General features: G+C 39.6%; 3 protein-coding genes across 3 annotated transcripts; 2 read left to right on the top strand and 1 right to left on the bottom strand.

Annotated features, from left to right (window-relative positions):
- Positions 1–2,005: 2,005 nt before the first annotated feature.
- LOC139475856 (uncharacterized) lies at positions 2,006–6,221 on the top strand. The gene is made up of 4 exons (XM_071259066.1): positions 2,006–2,089; positions 4,269–4,350; positions 5,039–5,175; positions 5,752–6,221. Exons 1-4 carry the CDS (start codon positions 2,059–2,061, stop codon positions 5,829–5,831), a joined length of 330 nt encoding a protein of 109 aa, XP_071115167.1. The 5' UTR covers positions 2,006–2,058; the 3' UTR covers positions 5,832–6,221.
- Positions 6,222–9,477: 3,256 nt separating this feature from the next.
- On the bottom strand, positions 9,478–11,932 carry LOC139475285 (uncharacterized protein KIAA1958-like). The gene is made up of 3 exons (XM_071258516.1): positions 10,836–11,932; positions 10,352–10,616; positions 9,478–9,768 (listed from the first exon to the last, which is right to left on the bottom strand). The coding sequence occupies exons 1-3, from the start codon at positions 11,930–11,932 to the stop codon at positions 9,478–9,480; spliced, it is 1,653 nt and encodes a 550-aa protein (XP_071114617.1).
- A 2,849-nt stretch (positions 11,933–14,781) lies between these two features.
- On the top strand, positions 14,782–22,242 carry LOC139474355 (uncharacterized). Its single transcript, XM_071257339.1, has 6 exons — positions 14,782–14,833; positions 18,138–18,506; positions 19,478–19,840; positions 20,364–20,453; positions 21,066–21,162; positions 21,855–22,242. Exons 1-6 carry the CDS (start codon positions 14,782–14,784, stop codon positions 22,240–22,242), a joined length of 1,359 nt encoding a protein of 452 aa, XP_071113440.1.
- Positions 22,243–25,477: the final 3,235 nt, after the last annotated feature.

Here is a 25,477-nt window from a genome sequence, read left to right as displayed (position 1 = left end):
GTCCTCAGGTTTTACACTGGACAGTTTGGATGTTCTGATAAGTAAAGTGATGGGTTTCGTTGCAGTGATTTGAATTTCTGCCTTGAGCGCTGACCGACTCAATAAACTGTCCCGAACCAAATCATAACCGCTAACATTAAAAAGGTCAGTGCCTTTGTGGCATATAAATAAACTTCCATTGAATGTCAGTTTCCAATAATCGATAATTAGGCCAGGTATATGAATAAGTGATTGAGGCTGAAGACGACACGCCAAAGTTGGCGTCAGGGTATGTGGCACCTGGTAACCCACACGCGAGGTCACGTGATGAAAACCGGCCTTGATACCAGGGTAACCAGCCGTCAACATCTCAATAAGATTGTGAATATGGAAAGGCACGTGCTTAATATTTCATAAGATATGTTTCGAACTAAGCACTACTTTAATTTGATATAAAAAGGCGTTATGGCTGTAAGGATATTCTAGGGATAATATTATTTTAAGTTTATGTCATGTTTTGTTGAGTAAAATTAGTGGCTTTCGTTGACTATTTCTTAACTGGGTCTTATACAGATGCATCATGACCATGCCTCAAGGCTAGACATCAGGTGAAGTGAAATGGAGTATTTCAAGATAATTCTAGCGTGTCGTAGCTTCTTGTTTTGGCCCTGTCGGTTTTATAGTACTTGCCCACTGAGATACATTGAGCAATTTAACATGTATTCCTCATAAGACGACGCTTGTACATACTGTCCTTATTTTATCCCCTCAATACTTTACGCTAGGCAGGATAATAACAAATATACCATCCATTAACGTCTTTTGGTATCACGAGGTAAGAAGATCAAGTCATCGCTCTCCGGGTAGACGCAATATGCATAGGACCATGAGTCCCGTGCAGATACGAGTAGAGAATAGGTATTCATTCCAAATGCATAGATGGATGCTCATGATGCCAGTCACTGGATTGTCTGGTCCAGACTCTATTTTTACAGACCGCCGTCAAAAAGCTGGAATATTACTGAGTGCGTCTTTTACCAACAAAGAACCAAGCAAACCTAAAGCTTGAGGTGATAATGATATAAAAAAATAATATATCTGCTTCATTACATAATCGTCTGATATAACCCCTGAAAAAATAAACGTAAAACACCACCCCTTTCATCTTCCTATACCCCTAATGTTCATGTGTCTTTTGGAAATACTATCACACAACTTGCATAAACGTTCATTCAACGGAGTTTTATTCCATCTTCCGGTTTCTATTTGCAGGCGGTGACAAGATGTCCCAAAGAATAGCAATTCAAAGGATAATTGGGGAGGGATGTTAAAATATTTTTTAAGTGTATTGCTGTTTTTAAAGATACTATATTAGGAGCATTTGGAAATATCCGCTTTCCAAGATTGCCAATATTTATCAGAGAGAGTTTTACAGACATATGATTTCAACCAGAAGGATAATTTAAAACTTTGTGACATCCAGACATAGGCAACACCTGATTCATCCAAAATAGTTTGATTAAAACATAACCATTTATAAGTCCGTTAATTTACAATTGAGTCTCTTTACATGACTGAATACATAATTTGCTACATTTTCCTGACATAAGCTTCGACCAGAAATTTAACATTCTGAACTCAACATCTACACAAAGTGGGGTTCTACAACGTTCTCCACAGAGCATTATTAAAGGTGTGCTTTTATTTACAGGTAATAATTTTCTGAGAAACTGTACAAGAACGTTCTCTGTTAGTTTGCAATGATCATAACCCCATATTTCACAACTATACACTTGTATTGGTTTTACCATAGTGTCAATCTATCGGTATATAAATCCCGAGGCCATAAGGGAGGGTGATCGAAGGTCGGTTGGAATTCTTTATAAAATACATCAATGGATGCCCAGCAACTTCACAGGGATGAAATGAGGTTATTGTTTTTTCGCAATGGCGGTCATCGTCATGACGACACCTTCTCGGGTATAAGACATACGGGGAGCGTGCTTGGGAAACACTACGCCTATCGTCACAGCTACAACTCGTCCAGTCGCGGGTACGCTTTCAGTCAGACAAGCCACCATGAAGTTTACTATAGGAATCCTCTTGCTTGGTAAGCATATTAGCTTTTAGAATTTTAACTTTTCCCTACTCAGTCAAAGGAATAATAACTCGTTCTGAGACCAGTATTAGAAAAAGGAGGAGTTACGCTCACCTTTTCGCGAACCCCTGGTATCATTGCTATTTGGTAGTGATTCATAAACACATGCTCATGAAATATTCGGAATTGTACCATCGCCTCTGCTTTATGCAGAGATTTGCATTGGATATAGAAAAGGTTGATTTATTTAGATAAACCGTTATTCTAGGTTCAAGGACAAGCATATACTACTCGTTCTGAGGTGTTTTAATGCCACATGAATTTAACTGTTCCCACCTTAGACAAAGGTACATCATATGTTACTCGTTTTAAGATGTTTTAATATTACAGAATTGTAACTGTTGTTTCCTTAGTCAAAGATAAGCACATGTTACTCGCTCTAAGATGTTGTTTTAATACTACAGGATTTTAACTGTTCTGTCCTTAGTCAAAGATAAGCACATGTTACTCTAAGATGTTGTTTAACAGCTCCCTCCTCAGTCAAAAGAATAGCATATGTTTCCAGTTCTGATCGGGTTATCAAGGCTGTTTGTGCTTTCTCTGCTCCCTTCTTAGTCAAACGAATAACACATGTTGCTAGTATAGACTAAGGTATATTCTTTCAGGCAAGAATACACCTACAGACCTTTAACATTCTCAATAACAAATTGTAATAAAGCAATATTACTTAATGTAGGAATTCCTTTGTTTGAGCAAAGATATACGACACGAGTTGTGACCTCCACTTGATTCACCCTACAGCTTCCTTCCTTTTAAGGTTAGGGTTAGGGTTAGGGTTAGGGTTAGGGTTAGGGTGGAAGGCATGTTCCAATATCCACCGAAGTATACACCACTGTATAAAATACATTTGACTTTACAGAGCAATGCAGGTTTACTAATTTTACAATAGATGCACATTTCACAATTCAACTGTTCACAGGAGGTGAACTTTTGGCTTTATGTTATAATTTTAATGTCTCTCTTTTCTTGTCCTCAATTTATTCAAGAAAGTATTATATATTGACGTGTTAAACCAGTTTTATTAGTTTTAATCCAGCTTGTCTGTTCAAATGGAGAATTAATGTGATTTGTTTCTTTTGTCTTTCTGCAATGAACTAATGAACTGAGGCAGATCGTACTCGTGGTACCCAAACCCACAAACTCCATCTCTGTGTTTTATAACCCTGTACATGTAGTGAGAATGTTATATTGTCTGCCCCATCCCTACACACTAGCCTTTCGAAACCTTTATATCGGGACACGCCATCTTCGTTTCGTGACTGCTTTTTTCTCTCTCAATGGATGGCTAAGAGATAATCAGTGATGTGTGACCATCTAACCCTTCTTTCGAATTGATAATCAATATCTATTGTACACTTACAAGGCACCATTTTCACGCGCAGTACTTATTGATCCCTGACCTAAAATAACACAGCAACCCTTCACGAGACCAATAGCAGCGTTCCATTATTTATACGTTGTTTTAGTCGTTAGGGCCTCCGTGGTCTAGTGGTAGAGCGTCCGCCCGGAGAGCGGAAGGCCCGGGGTTCGATCCCCGACCGCGTCATACCAAAAGACGTTAAAAGCTGGTACTTGTTGTGACCCTGTCTGGCGCTCGGCATTAAGGGGCTAAAACAAGGACTGGTCGGCTCGGAGTCAGTATACTGTGTCTGAGTGTGGTATTCATGTTAAACTGCGGCTTGGTATCTCAGTGAGCTAGCACTATAAATCGGCATCAGTCCGGGCTAGTACAAGCAGCCACACACACACACGTGCATGCACGTCGCAATATAAGTGCAATAATCTTGGACGCGACGTTAAACCCCATTTCACCTCACCTCACCTCACCACCGTTATGGATTACAGCAATGCCTAGGAAAGTTATTGATCACCCATGACTTTTTTATGGCTGGGTTTGCCTTGACTGATCAATGGTCGAAATTAGAATTATGTCATATTTGTGAAAAAATCTCAAACAGTAATCTATAGGGCGGAAAAACAAAAATAAAATGAATTGTTCATTCGCGATTGAATTTTGAATAACAAGTCAAAGAATTACTGTCATTTCCCTATACATGTGCAGTGAATGATGCTCAACGGATTCTGGAATAAGTTTCAGTGAATGCCTTATGGAAAATTGCCTTTCCTTCAGGTGCCCTTCTTGGAACAGGAGCTGCCTGCAGCTTAGGATCCTGCTCCCTGACCGGTACTCTTACAGGGACTGCCGGATGCACGTATGTAACATGCTTAGATATTATATGGATCCCTGGCGATTATGGCGATACATAGATATCGAGTTATTGTTAAGTTGGTAATTTGTTAACGCGTTTCTGTTACTCGTTTTGCATCATCTTGAATGTAACGTGTGCCCGATTTAAATAACCTTCTTATTCTACTTGATTATGTCTTTATTAATAACACATTCATTGCGATTCTTTCTATCAGACAATAACAATATTTCAAATATCTTGTTTGCGTTTTCTTTATACACTAGGGATTATGATTCAAGATCTGAGATATATCATACTGTGATGCATTCCCAAATATTTGTATTTTACGCCACATTTAGCAATCGTCCAGCAATATCACGGCAGAGGAAATCGGGCTTTACGCATTGTACTCCAATAATCAATTTAAGATATCGTCAAATGTTAAAATCAGTATATATCATGGTATGAGTAAACGATACTTGTCATAATTATGTTTATTAAGGAGATAGAAATGGATGTGTTTTCAGATTTGCGGGTGTTTTAAGTATTTGATATTCGGAAGATTTCAGAATAACGGCATTTTCACCACTCAGATTGCGATATCGTAATTACATTAGTTTTACAATTTGAAATAATAACAAAAATATAACTGGTCATTAGCGACAATACCGCACGGGGCCGGTATGTAATATGTTGTCTCATCTGTACACAGGAACTACCAAACCTACATCTCATGTCTGTCCACCCAGTCCAGCAGTTGCACCAGCAGTGGCACAGACATAGTTACTAAACCACTCATCGACGCTGCCATCACGTCCAACAACATCTTGAGAAACGCTTTGGGCTGCAGTAAGTACCGATGATACTATTTTGGATCATTTGTTTCATGATTGTGCTTTAACGTCCTCAGGAAAGCGGATTGAAAAGAATTGCTATTAATACCACTTTTCTATCCTTTAGTGGATATATTTCTGTCCATGTAATACCATCACTGAACACATTTACGTATCTGGACACTTCTCTATTAAGAATCTGCAACGGATCTGTCCATCAACGGATACCCAGATACTAAAACCACCCTTTTTGGTGATTATATTCGAATTAAACTTGTGATATCCTGGTACAGATTCCACACCTTCGTCTCCTTGGACAAAATGTCCTGTGCACCTTGTCTCGTAATATCTCCTTGTCCTGTTAGTTGCCCATGCTGAGACATGTCCCCATGCCACGAGATACCTTCGTCCCGCCATATCCTGTCCAGTGTAATGTTCTTCTCCTGTGAGACATCCTTGTCCTTGAGATATCCTTCATTTACTCAGTCACGCTGTTTCAATGTTCGTGAATTTGTGTTATACAATTGGAAATTAACATTATTCTGACGCTATATACACAGACTGTTGCAATATAGCTTCGTTTCTGTTTCAGGCGGTGCGAGCTTTACATCCGTCTCCGGCATTGCGCTCATCCTGTCCGTCGTGGCAACGCTGCTGAAAACTCACTTTTAAATCATTGATGCTGCTCTCAGGGATGTCTTTCTCAGTCTTTTATCGTCTTATATCGAATACTTTTGTACCAGCTTTTTTCGCATCCTGTGATTTCACTGTCAGAAGAACTCAGAAGGTGTTTGATGTATCGAGTTTAATTGTTAGTACTAAAAGAGTTTCAGAAGTGAGTAGACTAATTTTACGTGAGGTTGTGTGGGGTTCTGTTATATTTTACACTGTCTACATACAAGGAGTCCCTGCGTATCATCTTCTTTGACTTGGCGGTGCGTAGCCCAGTGGTCATAGTGTTCACTCCTCACGACGTTTGACTTTTGTCTTGCAAAGTGTATGAAGTTCATCTGGGATGCCCTTGTTGCTATACTGCTGGGACATCTGCTATAAGGATCGTAAACACATGCTCATTTGTTGTTTTTGTAATGTTTTTTCTCATAATAAAAGGATTATTTTACCAATTTACTGTGTTTTGTTGTTTTTAGTGGGTTTTCGAAAAGTTCAGCCATTTTCGTTGGGGTATTTGTCTGCTGTTAGCTGCATTAACCGGCAGTTTGCCAGAGGCGCACTGTCGCGCCCTAACGGCGTTAATCTGTGATCATACACTCAAACAGTGATTGTCTTGGGATTTTAGTAGTTCATGTATTTGCTTTCTGGATCCCACATACACACTGAGAGTCGCACGCTACACAACTCGCTTTTTGTCGAGGGGTACGTCAGGCCTTGAGGCGAGTGTCCATGTGGAACGTGTCTCCGACCTAAACGTATCTTTCAATCACCCTTCTCACATCCAGAGATACAAGATGATTCAAGCTTTGTTAGACACACGCGATATACACAATTGGGTGATTTGTGTACGAGTCTGTACATGCGAAATAGTGAAAGCAAACAATAGATAACAGCCTAGAACCGTATACGTATACGCTGTGTGCGGCAGTGAGTCAATGGTCATGCAGTCGCTACCGTAATGTCTCCAAGACAATGTGAAATTGGGAATAATAAATTTGATTACATTATGCTGAATTCGTGAACTTAACTGGTTTGCCGATTGATTGGTCAATTTATATCGTATGAACAACAAAACGAGTACAAAAACTAAAGAGACAAATAAGAAGACAAGGATTGGACGTTGTTGATTTTATTTAAACAAATGTTGCGATGGGTTTCCAAACTTTTCGTGTGGTCACTTGTGCGGGCTGTGTGTCAAAGCGAAAAATCAGCGTCTTACTTTGAATGTCATTGTAATGGAGAAAGACTTATACCATGTGCAAAGACAACGAGAAGGAGACACGGGTTACTAATAGTATTTCAATCGCACAGGGGGTAGCGAATCCATTATCAATTACTTCAAATAATTTATTATTTAATCATACGTTGGCAATTTAGGCGAAAATCAATCTTAAAAGCTTTGTCAAGTATTGTTGGAGAACTCAAAATGAGAGGTTTAGAAAACTAACTGTGTAAATAGAGAAGTTTGAAAAATTAAGACAAAAGATTTTATGGTGAAATGTGGAGGACATTTCCAAATTTGACGCATCCGACGAAATTCCCTATTTTTACTTGTACCACATGTTTCAATGTTTTTTTCAGGTGGACAATTGACTTGTCTTTGCATGTGTTTGTGACGGGTGCCATAGGTTGTGCAGGATACACTCACCTTTCGCGAACACCGGGTATCATGACTATTTGATAGTGATTAATAAGCGCATGCTCATGCTATACACTTCAGTAAACTACGGTTATAACAAACTCAACGGGATGACTAATTTCAGTTCGTTATAACCGTAGTTCGTTGTAAGCATATATACAGTATTTATATACAATATAAGTAATAAAACCGTTATATATATATATATATAAAAAATGGCGGGGACCAAAAAATAAATTTGTTATATCCGTCTGTTCCTTATAAGCGTGTTCGTTATAAACGTAGTTTAGTGTAATTGGAATCGTACAATCGACTCTACTTTTAGCAGAGATGCCTTATTTATTATGGAAACGGTTTTGTTGCTTATCTAAGTACGAATCGTCCAGTTTAAACAAACATTTTCGACATGCAGGACGCTTTTGAGTGCCACCTCAACTAAGAATATTTCTTAACTGAATAAGCCCTTGTTTAATGTCAAGAGTCACGAGGAGTAGGCCATTACGTTTGTATTTAATGCCACACAGCGATTGGATAGCCACAGGATGCTCCATACATAAAGCAAGTGCATATGTGAGTAATGAAATATGTTTGAGGTTTAAGATTCTGAACAATTGGACATTGGTTTGTGCGTTCAAGAATTTGCTTGAGATTTTTTGGTTGCCTGGTACTTTTTATAATTTTAAATTTATTCAGTCCTTGTTTCATTTTATCGCTTTGCCAATTTTACAGCAATGTACACCGAGTGAACATTTACCTCATTTTTGTATATATATATATATATATATATATATATATATATATATATATATATAGAGAGAGAGAGAGAGAGAGAGAGAGAGAGAGAGAGAGAGGAGGATATATATATACATAGATATATCTATATACAGTAAACTACGACTATAACGAACACGCTTATAACGAACTGACGGATATAACAAACTTACTTTTTTGTCCCGACTATTTGCTGTAGTTATGCTGTATATGTGCTTATAACGAACTACCGTTATAACGAACTATAATTAGCAGTCCCTTTAAGTTCGTTATAACCGTAGTTTACTGTATATCTATCTATATCTATATCTATCTATATCTATATCTATCTATCTATTTATATATATATCTATATCTATATATATATATATATATATATATATATATATATATATATATATATGTCTCCTACAATTGTTAAATTACTTGGTGTCGTCGCTGGAGTGTGTAAATACATTATGACGTCACAGTTGTAATTTATGACGTAATCATAAGTATGACGTCATTATATGTCAATGTCAGTTACACTGAAGAGCTGTCATGATACAGCGAAAGTACTATGTATGAAACTGATATAAAGAAGATGATGGACTAACGTGGACTTTATTATTTTATTATATATTACATGTACACCGAGTGAACATTTACCTCATTTTTGTATATATATATATATATATATATATATATATATATATATATATATATATATATATATATATATATATATATATATTTAAAACAAAGTCACATGAATGTTCGTGTGAATTGGGTCGTGTGCATTCATGCTGTAATCCTCCAGTAGTCGGTGTATTGCAGATAAACCCTCCAATAGTTAACAACTAATGTTCACCCTCCAATAGTTATCAACTAATGTGCACCCTCCAATAGTTTAAACTCCATTAGCCGATCATGTCAGTCGAACCGTGTTTCTGAACTTTGATAGACAAAACGTAGAAACGCACCCTCCCAGTTAGTTAAGGAACTACGCTCCCCATTGGTTTGCCTATGCCAGTCGACGTTCGCACGTTTCACTGCAACACATAACCACAATAGTTTGGCAGGCTTTTCTTCTGCAATGAACATGCCGCCGTGATATAACTGAAATTCTGTTTGTAATAAAGGCGCTAAATCCCAAATACACGAACCGTCCTGTAATTCTGTTAACACTATAAAACTACCATGATTTCTGTCCTCTGAGGTAAATGAAACGGAGACACATCAGAAATTAAATTTATTTCAGAAAGACAACGACAAAGTTGCCCCATCTGGTAATACGAGTTTCATGGATTTTTTTGCTGCACTCTCGGCTGTAGTTGTTTCTGTTACTGCGACTGTTGACGTTTCATCCAGAACCGCTGTAGGTGTCAACATTGTCCCAGCCGATTTAGCATCAGCAGAGGCGGTAGATACCAACGTTTTCGAAGGTGCGATAGCGGGACCAGAGGCAGCAGATGTAACAGTTGCAGAGGCTCTCGATTTTCTCTGAATAACTCCGTCTACTCGGTCCTCCATCTGTGCAGATGTTCTCTGTAACAAAAAGTGTTGTGCGAGTTTAGAATGCATATTGGACGATGTCAAATGATAAATCGTACTTTGTTCATACAGTAAAGATTGTAAGAAATATCACATTAAATAACATCGGTTATCATCTAGTTTAATGTCACAATGTTAGAAATGCATGTTTACAGCTAAACGTTGGATACTCATTCATTTGTGCACCTAAACGTGTGAAATAGACTATAATCACGGGGGGACCATGACGTCAGTGACCGGTCACCTAACAGGTACAAAGCTGACCTAGATGACAGTCAATGTATTGGGGAGTCTCCATAAAATATAAAGGCAAATATTATCAAACCGAGCGGTTTTATGAGAATGGGACTGAAGTTAGGAATCATAAAGTTATCATTTAAAAATGAAACGACTGCTTCCCGGGAGAAAAATGTCAAATCTTTATTAAAGTTATCTTTATGTTAGGATGAGAGAAAGTACTTTAAACGTTATGGCATAAACCCTGGTTTGGCTATGTACATCTAATTCAATTTTTAGGATTTCCGACAGGACTTGAGATCTATACGACACATCTAGAAACACCAGTGAATACAAATACCTTGTAGCTACGGATAGCCAGAGATCTGTGTCCAGTGCGTTCGGCTATCAATTGCTCGTCCAGGCCGGAATCGTACAGTCTAGTAGCTGCCGTTGCTCGAAGAGAATGATTAGTGAAATATCCTTCAATACCAGCTTGCTTGAAGAGTTTGGAAACTGTTGCACGTAACGGGTGCTTCCCGACGGGAATATCGGCATACCAGACACCCTCCTTGACGTAGTGCAGTGGTCGCAGGTAAAATGCGTTGCATTTACCATTGTTGGGTCTGAAATATACATTGCAGTCAAAAATTATAAGAATTTGAAATCGGGATTCACACCACATAAATTAAGCAAAGATTCATATGTACTTTAAGCGCGATTGTTGCTGTTATTTAAGAGAAAAAATTGTTATTTTTTCACATGCAGATCAATTGCAAATCACATAATAAACAATTTGACTGCAACAAACTGTTTTAAATTCAATTCTATGCCTAAAAACTTACCTCAGAGACATGTATTTGCGGTATAGTCGAACTGGACATCGCTGTGGTAGTTCAACGTTCTCTGACACTCGAATGGTCTTCCTTGAACATTTTCGACTTTTTAAGCCGCCTTTGTTTGTCTTAGAAATGTCCTCAGTATATTTCAAATAGGTGACGCCACTTGAATCTTCTGTTATTTGAAATTGAGAATTGGGGCCCACACGTAGATTCCTGTGTTCGTCTCCAGCTCGAAGTGCACAGTTTAAGCCAATGAGATAGACCAAAGTGTCTAGCAACTTTTGAGGCGTATCCTCGCCGAGCATACCCTTCTCCCACAGTATATCCTCTTGATCAACTGAAACAACATTTGCCTGTCTTTTCTCAATGCCAATACCCTGCTTAGCTAATGACTTCATGCGAGCATCCAAGACGTTTCTCATTCCCTTGAAATAAGGAGACTCGTAAACGTTAATCTCGACATCATGTCTTCGGAGATAGTATTGCAATGACGCAATCAGTTCATATAACGTATTTCCCCGATATTCTTCACCTTTTTGGTTTCGTACTTCTACCAAGAAACGCATGAGAGTTTTATTAAGATCTGTTTCACGATGCGAAAGGGCAATAATGTCGGGGTTTAACAAGACGTCGTCACGTAACCCACGTGATTGTCTTTCCTTGACCCACGCTTGGAAGACGTTGAGGGCCCACCTACTCTTGTTTTCTGTGTTCTGAGAAAAAGCCGAATTACAAAGACTTTCAAGATCCTGCTCTGACACAGGATTGCTAAAACGGTTAGGAATAGGACCTGCGTTATTTCCGGAAATACTGTCTGCGTCATCAATGGTATGAGTAGTAATGGGAATTGGTATGGCCTGGGGAATACTTGCTTCTACTTGTTGAGAGAGTTCCACCAAATCTGTATCATTTCCAGAGAACTCATCTGATTCCAAGATATCACTTTTACCAACATCAAAATCTGGTACAGCCACGTCAAATGTTTCAATATCAGTATTAATAAGTCTTTCAAAATCTGAGTTAAATTCTGCCTGGTACGAGCTCGTAAAACGATTTTGTGTAATGAAATGAATATCGGAATCGGAATCGGAATCTCCCATGTTAATCACGTACAAAGACTGAAAGCGAATTGAGAAATCGCACGTGCTTTTCCGCGCTCTTATAAGACGAGGGCTCCAATAGTTTTGCTCGAACTTTAGCGCGTTCATGCGCGCAGTTCCTATCGATTCGGCATAAACAAGAACGACCCTCCAATATATATGCACGTGCATATTGGGTGGACATTAGTTTAACATGTATTTTGAATGGGACTCTGTTTTAAGTTGGATATGGTCCTCAAAGTCACGATTATTTTTGCACGTGAAGCAAGTTCTCGGCCTGACGGCCTCGAACTCGCCCCACGTGCAAAAATAATCGTGCCTTTTCGGACCATATCCTACACATATATCTATATACAGTAAACTACGACTATAACGAACACGCTTATAACGAACTGACGGATATAACGAACTTACTTTTTTGTCCCGACTATTTGCTGTAGTTATGCTGTATATGTGCTTATAACGAACTACCGTTATAACGAACTATAATTAGCAGTCCCTTTAAGTTCGTTATAACCGTAGTTTACTGTATATCTATCTATATTTATATCTATCTATATCTATATCTATCTATCTATCTATCTATTTTTATATATATATATATAACAAGCAGCTGAGACTGGAAAAAGAACAAATGTTTATCCAATTTTTGAAACTCTAGAATGTATTAATATACATGTCATTTCAATCGTTAATGTTACACTGATATTGTACAAATACTGTATATTTTAATTCAAATGTTCTCCTACAATTGTTAAATTACTTGGTGTCGTCGCTGGAGTGTGTAAATACATTATGACGTCACAGTTGTAATTTGTATGGCGTCATTCATATGTTATTTTCAGTTACACTGAAGAGCTGTCATGATACAGTGAAAGTACTATGTCTGAAACTGATACAAAGAAGATGTTGGACTAACGTGGACTTTATTATTTTATTATATATTACATGTACACCGAATGAACACATGCCTCATTTTTGTATATATATACGCAAGGAATGTGTCATTGTCTTCAATAGATGAATAGCAAACAGGTAGATTGCTATGAATACAATGACACATTCCTTGCGTATATCTGTGTAACCGAACTACCGATGTAGATAGATAACAATGTGTATGAGTTCGCGTTAACGTTCGTCATAGGAGAAAGAACATGAACAAATCTGTGATTTCAATGTGGAGACAGTTTGTCTCTCTCTCTCTCTTCTTTCTCTCATTCTCTCACTCATTCTCTCTCTCATTCCTTCTCTCTCATTCCTTCTCTCATTCTCTCTCTCATTCCTTCTCTCATTTTCTCTCTCTCATTCTCTTATTCTCTCTCCCCCCTCTCTCCCTCTCTCTCTCTCTCCAACACACATCACTAAAATAGCATACATTGTTTTTAAACGTCCTTCTTTTACGAAGTTGACAAAATATGTCAAACATTTAATAACGGAAAAAACAATCTCTCCAGTGACACGATTACTGACAATTACCTTCGTTAAACTTCGTTTGATGTAGGAAGTAGTGCCGGGCCTCCATGCTGGCCTGATCCCTGTGTTAGGTACTCTGCTGGGTCCGGACTGCCTGGCTGTGGCCACGCAAACCCGGGACCCCACTCGAGGCACGTCCGTGAAGCCAGACATGCCTCGTTGTCTCACACACTCAGCTAAAACAAACACCTGATTAGATGATGCACTCACTACATCCTCTAACAAAGACCAGGACACCTGTCGTAAAAGGTAACTGGACAGGGCAAGACATGGAATATTTGTTTCGTGGACACTTACTTGATTGCACATTATTTAAAGGAAAAATAAACCATATAAGCCTAGTTATTAAACATATGTGATTAACAAATCGACCAATTATTAAATATCACCTACATTCGATACTCAGGCGCATACAAAATAAGCGGCTTCTTACACATCACCGTAATAGAAACATAAATATTTTGTCGAATTTAAATGACACTCGGTTTGGAGCTAGTTTTGCCAAGTCCTTATCGCCCGAGATGATCTTTATTTTCGCGTGATGCCCTTGTCCCGTGAGATTACCTTGTTCCGCACGGTGTCCTATTTCCGTGATATGCCTTTGTCCCGCAATATGTGAGATACCTTGTCCTGTAGCGAGTGAGTGAGTGAGTTGGGTTTAACGCCGCTTTTAACAGTATTCCAGTTATATCACAGTGTGTCAGGTTAATGTGGGAGGAATCCCCGAAGTGACGCAGGTCTTAGACGTTTACCACTTCGGTGAAACCTACGAGCACGGGTATGGTGCTGACAAACCTAGAAACATAATCGGGGCAAAGCGGGATTCGAACCAACAATCATAGGTTTCTGGCATACTCAGGGGACGCAACTCTGCACACCGAATTGTGGGGCTTTAGACAACTGGGCCCTCCGTGCCACCGTTCTTGTTCAGGGTGCCGTTGTACATAACAACCTTAACACTACGACAGTCGTAAGGATCTATTAAGGTATGGGGGTTACGATCACCTTAGAGCTGAGATAGCTTTTTACAACGGTACCCTATAATATATACTGCTCATGCCATGTTTCCTTCTGCCATAACACGTCGTTGTACTGTTAGTATTCCTTAACACTTAGCATGTCTTTATCACACGAGAACACTTTGTCCTGTATGTCCGTGTCCCGTTAGATGCCCTTGTCCAGCGAGATGTCATTATCCAGCGAAATGTCCTTCTCCCGTGGGACGTCCTTGTCCCCCGAGATGTCCTTGTCCCGTGAGACAAGACACAGATGTGAGGATATGTGCGGCCTTCCTCTACTTCCTCCAGGTCCGACTTGTGACATCCCGACCGAACAGAGTAGGTACAGCCAGCTTCATCTACGGATACACTGTGGTCATGGATTTCAAATTTGGGATTATTCTTGCACTTTGGACACTCTACCATGAAGGTAAACCCTTACAAACACGATCACCAATACATACCAGTTAATACAAAATAGAATCTGAATTAGAAAATGTGTTGCATTTACTTCCACTCGAAAGAAATCATTTCATAGAGAAATTAGAAAGAACATATCCGAGATTTGCTATTTATATTTGGTATCCCTAACATTTTAACGCAATTGTTAAGTTACTGACAGCACATATTCCAAACTTCATCTATACCGTGACATGTTTGTAAAACATATCAACACTGAAAGCTTGAGAAAAAGATATTCGTCATCCGAACGCACGCACTCTTACCATGCAACGTGTATGTCAAGTTTTTCATTTTGTATTGAATGTTTTACATGATACAAACATCCGTAAAATCAATTCCCTGTAAATGGGTATACACTAAATCAAGATTCACTAACTTCTTTGACACTTATATTTAAGTAAGGTTGTCACAACAGAATATCGGGTCGGAATAGGTCACGAGTACTGACAACTAAGGCGTGATAAGATGATTAAATTAACAGCTCTTAATACCACTGTGGGATTAGGGATCAAGCTATCGTATTATCTCGCTACAACCATCCGTACCCAAGTACCTCACTCATTACAATCATTCCCTTTCACAGTAACTTACTCAATACAATCACCTAAATCCCCATTTATTTTCTCATTACAACAATCCACTACTTCAATTACTCACTAACTACAACCATCCACATCCCTAGTTACTTTCTCATAACAGCCACACGTCCAAATAACGTACTAACGACAATTAACTACATCCCCAGTTTCATACTCATTACAGCCAGCCATTTCCTCAGTTTCTTACTCATTACAACCATCTACTCTCAGTTACTTACTCATTACAACCATCCACTTCCTCAGTTACTTACTCATTACAACCATCCACTTACTCAGTTACTTACACATTACAAGTATCCACTTACTCAGTTACTTACTCAATATAACCATCCACTTCCTCAGTTACCTACTCAATATAACCATCCACTTACTCAGTTACTTACTTATTACAACCATCAACCTTCTCAGTTACTTACTCATTACAACCATCAACTTCCTCAGCTACTTAGTCATAACAACCATCAACCTTCTCAGTTACTTACTCATTACAACCATCCACTCTCAGCTACTTACTTATTACAACCATCAACTTCCTCAGTTACTTACTTATTACAACCATCAACTTCCTCAGTTACTTACTCATTACAACCATCCACTTTCTCAGTTACTAACTCAATACAACCATCAACTTACTCAGTTACTTACTCATTACAACCATCAACTTCCTCAGTTACTTACTCATTACAACCATCAACTTCCTCTGTTACTTACTCAATACAACCATCCACTTCCTCAGTTACTTACTCATTACAACCATCCACTTACTCAGTTACTTACTCAATACAACCATCAACTTGACAGTTACTTACTCATTACAACCATCAACTTCCGCAGTTACTTACTCATTACAACCATCAACTTCCTCAGTTACTTACTCATTACAACCATCAACTTCCTCAGTTACTTGCTTATTACAAACATCTACTCTCAGTTACTTACTCATTACAACCATCAACTTCCTCAGCTACTTAGTCATAACAACCATCAACCTTCTCAGTTACTTACTCATTACAACCATCCACTCTCAGCTACTTACTTATTACAACCATCAACTTCCTCAGTTACTTACTTATTACAACCATCAACTTCCTCAGTTACTTACTCATTACAACCATCCACTTTCTCAGTTGCTTACTCAATACAACATTCCACTTCCTCAGTTACTTACTCATTACAACCATCAACTTCCTCAGTTACTTACTTATTGCCACCCTCCACTCTCTCAGTTACTTACTTATTACCACCCTCCACTCTCTCAGTTACTTACTTATTGCCACCCTCCACTCTCTCAGTTACTTACTTATTACCACCCTCCACTTACTCAGTTACTTACTTATTACCACCCTCCATTTACTCAGTTACTTACTTATTACCACCCTCCACTCTCTCAGTTACTTACTTATTACCACCCTCCACTCTCTCAGTTACTTACTTATTGCCACCCTCCACTCTCTCAGTTACTTACTTATTACCACCCTCCACTCTCTCAGTTACTTACTTATTACCACCCTCCACTTACTCAGTTACTTACTTATTACCACCCTCCACTTACTCAGTTACTTACTTATTACCACCCTCCACTTACTCAGTTACTTACTTATTACCACCCTCCACTTACTCAGTTACTTACACATTACAACCATCAACTTCCTCAGTTACTTACTTATTACCACCCTCCACTTACTCAGTTACTTACACATTACCACCCTCCACTTACTCAGTTACTTACTTATTACCACCCTCCACTCTCTCAGTTACTTACTTATTACCACCCTCCACTTCCTCAGTTACTTGCTTATCACTACCCTCCGCTTACTCAGTTACTTACTCATTACAACCATCAACCTTCTCACTTACTTACTCATTACCACACTTCACTTACTCAGTTACTTACACATTACAACCATCAACTTCCTCAGTTACTTACACATTACAACCATCAACTTCCTCAGTTACTTACTAACGACAATCGCCTACATCCGCAGTTACTTACTCAAAACAACCTCCAACTTTCTCAATTACTTAATCATCACAACCATTCGCTTCCTCCGTTACTTACTCATTACAGCCATCCACTTCCTCAGTTACTTACGAACGACAATCATCCACAACGCCAGTTAATTTCTCGTCTCAAGCATCCACTTCCTCAGTTACTTTCCCATTGCAACCATCCACTTCCTCAGTTACTTACTAACGACAATCACCCACATACCCAGTTACTTTCTCGTCACAAGCATCCACTTCCTCAGTTACTTACTAATTACAATCATCTTCTTCCTCAGTTACTTACTAACGACAATCACCCACATACCCAGTTACTTTCTCGTCACAAGCATCCACTTCCTCAGTTACTTACTAATTACAATCATCTTCTTCCTCAGTTACTTACTTGATATTGCTATCGCCGTGATATTGCTGGAATATTGCTAAAAGCGGCGTAAAACCATACTCACTCACTACTTACTACAACAATTCAATCTCTCAGTTACTTACTCAATACAATTATCCACTTATCTGTATCTAATTACAGAATCGATTGCTAATTGGCTTCACATAACATTCACAAAAACCACAACGATCAAGATATATTGGAAGCAGCACGAACTGCATATCGAGTTTAAACGTTCTTCGAGAGAAACCTCTTATAAGGGTATCTGTCGCGGTGTATTGTAGTGTCCTCCCAAGCCTGGAGGATCTCCACAGCGTGTTACGGCAACGTGGGCCTCAACTGTTCCTTCCACTACTTCCGGTGTGCAGCTACTGACCACGTGGCGGTGAATGGTGCGGAATACCTGTACAAGGACAGTCCTAGGTGTGGCACGGGGGTGGGCAACTGCGACTCCCACCAACACACGTGTTGCACCCCGCAGCAAGAAGACTGCTCTCTCCCCTACACCCACGCGGATCTTGAGCGACTCAAGCTTTGTCTCAGACATCCGCCTTGCATCTTCAAGACCCCCTGGAGCACCCACAAGTGTGTTGCCAACAATCATCTTGTACAGTTTTCTAGCTACTCGGTTATCTTCTATGAGTGCATTAAAGGTATGTTTTTATCTTTACATGCTTTGTGTGTACGTCTTGGTACAGCTTTTAAGGTTCAGTTGTTACCTATACTGATGGAACAAACATCAAAACGTTCTTGTAATGCAGAACACTCGGAGCCACAACTGTTTTAGAGGCAGACCAAGCTGCCTGAAAGAATATTCTGTCTCAAAGAATGTTACATGATCGATCCCAAACTTCCGCCTTTGCCAGGAGTCATTAGGAGAATAGCCAGCGAGCTACGAGGAATTACGGATTAAATGTTTGGATGTAATTTTTGGCAAATGGTACAAACACATGGTACAAAGTTGGTACTTGTTGTTATCCTGTCTAGCGCTCGGTATTTTGCGGCTAAAACAAGGATTGGTCGGCTCTGAGTGGGATATTCATGATGAACTGTGGCATGGTATGTCTGTAGGCTAGCACTATAAAATCGACATTAGTCCGGACAAGCACAAACAGCCACACACAGAGGCACACACACACGTTCAATAATCTTGTACGCGACGTTAAACTCCTTCTCACCTCACCTCTTTGTAGACTGACTGTTAGTCTATGATTCTCTTCTACGTCGCTTCAGATCGTTTGACTTGAAACCTGTCTCTAGGCAACAAGTGAAAACATACCAGGAGACATCCTCAGTGATGCGATTGGGGGAGGGCGCTGACAACTCTAGAAACATAATAAGAGCGAATCTGGAATTCGAACCATCGATCACAGATTTCTGACACCCTAAGGGACGTAACCCTGCATGCAAATTGCGATGCCTCGACGACTGTGTCCACGGTTTAATGTAGAAGACTGTTCCTCCTGTCATTAAAGGACGTGACTATTCAACTCTTCTCTTATATCACTGCGAATCACCTTTCAACATAATATTATGTTGTGGGAAATCCACAATTCATTGTTTTGTTGATTCTGTTTCATATACGTGCGTCATATATGTGACTGTGAATGTGCATATGTTTCAGAGGAACATATCGTGAACTTCTGCGGTGGCTCTATCACTGGCACCTCTGTTTCCATCATGTATGACCAAGTGCGAAAGCCGGTTGACTCAGACACAACATGTTCGTGTAGGACTTCCGGTACAGGTCAAGGTCAAACGCCTCTCTTCATAGAAGCCCTGGATGTCCACCTTGGTAACAACTCCTCCGCAGGCTGCTCGTCACTGATGCTCAACGCACACGACCGGAACAGCGTCTACGACTGCAACTCCTACGTCATCCATCCCTCGCAGATTCTCATATCAGTCAACGGAACTCTCCCCATTACTTCACAGCTCACAGTAGCGAAGAACAGTCCTCCACACAGAGTGTGGATGCGTATTCAAGGTATTGAGTATCCAAATCCCTGAAAACACCTTGTTTGTCTGCCAGTTCACCGTTTTATGTATATCAGTTTAACAGTTCATAATTACCATAGATACAGGGTGACCATGGATCCGTTTCATATATGTTAGTATTTGCACTGGAACGTGGCAGAAAATGAAGCATATGCTCCCTTGAAAATATTACTCAAGATACAGACATTCAACAGTGGGTAGAGGACCTATTGCATTTATTATATTTTTTCAATACATTTTATGTTAATAACAGACCTTCCTGCTTTAGGATCAGATTTACCTTTCTTTAATTGGATTATTAATTCATTTATTTAATGATTTTGCTGTTAATAAGTCATATTGTGGTCGGTTACTGTCAGATACAATTGTTTGAAATATTAGGAAGACGCAACTGTTGGGAATAAGTGACGGCAAATCTTTTGGACTGGTATTTAGTATGTATGTATTTATCATTATCATTCAGAAGACATTCTGGTGTAACTGGTTCCTTTTATGGTTTTGTCGATTTACAGCTAAGACACCTATCAAGGTCACGTGTAGGATACTGACCAATCAACAGCCGGAAGTTCAGATAAACTCGTCTGATTCAACTGTTTCAAAATGTAAGCTGAATTTTTTATGATACTTTATGTTCCTAAATTGTTGTGACAGATATTATACTATTTACTGTGCTGAGCTAAGCATGTATTGAAAAAGGTGAGCATTAATGGGTATTGATATTCGTATCTCAGTGTGTTTGTTGTTTGAATCTGAACTCAATAATATTACCGCCATAGCATTGTGTTTTGTAAATAATCGAGTCTGGACCAACCTAACCAGGGAATATTATGAGGAACGTTCCACGCCGTCGGGGTACGATGAGATGCAATCAACCAAGTCACAGAGTCTGATGATCCGGTCCGTTTGGTTGCCTCGTACGACAAGAATACTAGGTTAATTGGAGCCAATTCTAACATGGAATCCCCACCAGGTGCCAGATATGAAGATTGTCTCGTTGTGTTAAGTCAAATTTATCCTTTATGCAATATTACAAATATCGGCCTTTAGACACTGGTTTATGCCCAAACACAGTTCTTCTTTTCGTGGTTTGTCCAAAACATACATCTATTTGCTTTGGCATTATTTATATCTTTGGATGTGTTTTGTATCTCCGCATCAGTATCAACATGAGCAGGCATGACTACCTTCTAAGCATGTCTCTGTCTCTCTTCCAGCCTCTCTAGAGAAAAACATCTGGATTATCTTAGGCGGCAGTGCCGGGGGCATCGTCCTCGTCGCGGTTGTGTGCAGTGTCTCCATCTGCTGCATAAGGTGGGTTTGACGGGGCAGTGCGGGGCAGGGCGGGGCAGGGTGGGGTTTGCAATGTACCGTGCTTAATGTTACCATAATACTACTTATAGCATGCAACACGTAGCTACGTCAGAATTGCAATATTCGATTATGATTTCGAGAAATAGATTGCAGATTTACATTGTGATACATTTTACATGATGTATTACGTTTTGTCTCTCAAGTACATAGATGTCTATGGAATGTATTCTACTATTAATATGTAAATCTCAATCACTTCATTTGTTCAAGGTATAATATCATCAGAATATGAATGTGCGTATGAAATAAAATCCTAAACTGCCTGGAAAAAGAAAGCATATATTCATGTTTTGTGGTATCTGAAATTAAACAAACAAGAAATGGTTATTCGACCGCGGTGTATTTGATACTGAAGTCATAGTTGTTTTTTGGACCTTAAGTTTGCAGTGTTTCGGAGACTATTTTGAATCTTGTAACGTTTTGATATTTGATAAAGTTTGTAATTGCTGTGTCAAATCCAATTAGCAAGGGTATACTTTCTTCAGCTCGTCAGTTTAGATGCTATTTACACTCGCTGTTAGGATCAGTTGTGGATTAATCGCACATTCATCTCATTTTGGAATGACACATAAAGGAATAGAAATAAGTGTTATTTGTGTTACCGTGTTTCTGTACCAATCTACTCTTTATAGGAAGCACCGGCAGAAGAAGACAGCTGATAATACAAAAGAGCCGCACGAATATTTTGAAATTGAACCCCCTGGTGTGTTTTCCGTTGAGAGAACCACAGAGTCCAGTGATTACTATGAAATCAGGGAGAACGAACCCAGACCGGTCACTGACCATTACTATTCCAGTGCTGATAGCTTGCAACGGGTCAAACACTCGGCGCATGCGCCAAATCCCAACGTTGTATCCGGTTATGATCATCTTCGTCTGAAGAGCGACAGTGAAGCCCCCGTGGCGCCGAACTACGGACGTCTTGGAGCGGTGACGTCAGAACACAGCTATAACCACCTGAATGAAAGTAGAAAAGTTGTGTTTAAAACTGAATATGACAGGACTTCAGTGGCAGTATAGCACATTGTTGATTAAAGAAATTTTAAGATCTCTAACAAATATTTTTGTTAAAAAAATATAAAATATATATTGAGACATATAATTTGTCATTTTCTGTGTGTGTTGGTCTTTATGATTTGTGCTTCCTTGAATCATTCATATGCTTTTCCAGAACAACTCAAAGAATCACTACCTCGATCATCATTTTGTGGCGGAAGTGAGCGCCGTATCCCAATTGTCTGGGTGCATAGCAGCGATTCGCAGATGCTTCACTGCAACTAGACCTGGCCAAATAGATTTGGCAATTAATGTGTCCGACTATGCTTGCCGTAAGAGGCGACTAACGGGATCGGGTGGCCAGGCATGTCATCGATCCCATTTGCGTGGATCGATGCTCATGGTATCAATCACTGGATTGTCAGGTCCAGACTCGATTATTTACAGACTGCCGTCATATAGCTGGAATATAACAACAAACCAACCAACCCACCGTCTGGAAGAATATGTTTTCACAGAGATAACCACTTATTCTGGGTTTATCCTCAGTCACCCAGTGTATCATGTCCCCATCCTATTATAAGAAATACCCTGGACCAATTCACAATCCTAGATACGTTTTTTGACGTCGCCATTCCCATTTCGATGTTGCACAGAATTTCTTTCGCCCGTGAGAGTATTTTGATTGGACTATTTTAACTGCCAAAGGGAGGTCCAGACGAAACTATAGTTGTGACTTGGTCCATGGTATTGCTGATGATAAGAGAATGAAGATTTAACACACGGGATAATGGAGATTATCATATACCTGTCAATATGAGTGAGTTTTAAGCCGATTTTAGCAATATTCCAGCAATACCACAGCGGGAGACACCAGAAATGGGCTTGACACATATCCATGTCAGGAATCGAACCCGGGTCGTCGGCGTGACGAGCGAACGCTTTAACCACTAGGCTACCCGACCGCCCCTGTCAATACGAGGCATTTTGTTTGTGTGATAGAGCCAACAAAGAGACGGTCGTATCACAGGGGGTGTCATGACCAGACCTGTATTACACACCTTGACGGCTGACGTGGCTTTTCAATGTATTTTGAATTTGCGATCGATATCAAACCGGGTGGTAAGAAATTAGAGTTACGTCCCTTTGTGCGTCGTCTGCTCGGCTAGTTTCCAGTGCAATGTCTTCCGAGCAAGGCAAAAGTGCATTGCCTTCATTTGCAAATAGATAAACTTTACAATTTGAAGTTGTGGTATATGATGAAAGGGTTACTATAGGTAGTTTTCAGCTTCCCAATATCACCCCTCTGGCATTCGGCCCTCGGGATGATATGGAGATCTCGAGATGATATGGGGACATGGTATGAAAATTGTCATACAATAACCCTTAATTGTCTTACTCCCTTCGCGTGATTTTGATAAAATACTACGTATTTAATAAATATTGCTGAGCTTGAGAATCATTCTCTTATATCCCGCCACGAAGCAAAATGCGACACGTTGTCGAAAGTCACGTGTCATGGCACAAGTTAACCTCACCTGAATCGAACAACTTTTTAATTCTTTTATAATGCAGATTTAAATATGTCGACAAGATAACTTTGTGATAGCAGTATCACTCGGGGTATATGTCCTGATTCTACGTTCCTCGTTAGGTTCGAGGGTATAAAACCTAGCGCGGTTTAAAAAACCCACACATATACCCTTCGTGATGCTAATACTGACAAGATCTGCACATTATACTGGCCAAACTACATGAAGCGTTATAAAATCAGTTTCCCACATCTGCCATACTCCATACGGTGTATAACTAGAAGTGAGTGAGTAAGGTTTAATGTGAAGCTAGAGGACAGTGGTCATAAATATCAGAAAACGATGAACTGTTTTAAGTATATGTTGTGAATTTGCAGTAATCGCCTGAGTTCTGGGGATCAGTGCATAAAATGCATGTGCTTCTCACAATTCATACATGTAACTCTATTTGTTTACTTTTACAACGTGAATACTCGTGAAGATCCGGGGTAGAATAGATCTTCAGCAACCCATGCTTGCCGTAAAAGGCGACTAACGGGATCGGGTGGTGAGACTCGCTGACTTGGTTGATGCATGTCATCGATCCCAGTTGCGTGGATCGATGCTCATTATGTCAGTCACTTGATTGTCTGGTCCGGACTGGATTATTTACAGACCGCCGTCACATAGACGGAATATTGCTTAGTACGGCGTAAAACAACAAACAAACACAACTTTTACAACTAAATTATGAGTAAGTGAGTGAGTCGGGTTTAACGCCGCTTTTAACATTATTTCAGATATATCACGGCGTGTCAGCTTAATGTGGGAGGAAAGCCCTAAGTGATGTAGGTTTTAGACGTTTACCACTTCGGTGAAACCAACGAGCACGGGTATGGGGCTGACAAACCTAGAAACATAATCGGAGCGAACCGGGATTCGAACCCACAATCATAGGTTTCTGGCGTACCCAAGGGACGCACAGCGAATCACCACACCTTAGACGACTGGGCTACCCGTGCCCCCGAACTAAAAGATGAAAAGCTACACAACAATACCACGGTATATCACGCATAAGAGGCTGATGAAAAGTTGTTGCTTTATTCATATGTGATAGTCAAAACAGCTGGTTTCCCCCATGTCTATGTGGCTATAGTGATATTCTGTGACTGGGCGTGTTCACAAATAGTTTTACAAACGGAAGAAGCCCCTCCTTTCATCACAAAACATCTTAAAATACAACACATCTTTAACACCATGTTTAACAACTGGCGATATAAAACCATATCACTGTTCCTCGGTACCTTAGAAAAGCGCTTCGTGATGTCAAGGGAATATGTGCAAGCTTTGTCTTGTGGAAGATTTATTTCTTTGTAAGTATTTGTACACCGCATCCCCGTTCCATAAAACATAACTGGTTCAACAAGGTTTTCAAATAGTTTCTTACAAAGGGATATAATGCGAGATCGCGAGAATGTCCCTTACAGTATTCCATTGATATGACATGCCTCCAGCTACAGTACATTTTGTAATTGAAGATTTCTCACTGAAGTTTATTTCGTTGGAGTCATATTAATGTTTAAAGCACCCTTCATCCATAGCCCAACTGAACAGTTGCATCTCTGTGTATCGCGCCAATTGAGAATCATAGCTAGGACAATGGTGTAGTCGACTCACGCCTACAGTGACAAAGGCGTCCTGTGTTACATAAACATCTTTTTGAATCTGTGACTGTCTGAGCTACCCGT

This window comes from Haliotis cracherodii, unplaced genomic scaffold, assembly GCF_022045235.1.
Source record: "Haliotis cracherodii isolate W230 unplaced genomic scaffold, xgHalCrac1.p SCAF_3, whole genome shotgun sequence".
In the NCBI taxonomy this organism is placed as follows: domain Eukaryota; kingdom Metazoa; phylum Mollusca; class Gastropoda; order Lepetellida; family Haliotidae; genus Haliotis; species Haliotis cracherodii.
Note: the sequence above shows the minus strand (reverse complement) of the source record. Positions and strands in the feature narration are given on the sequence as shown.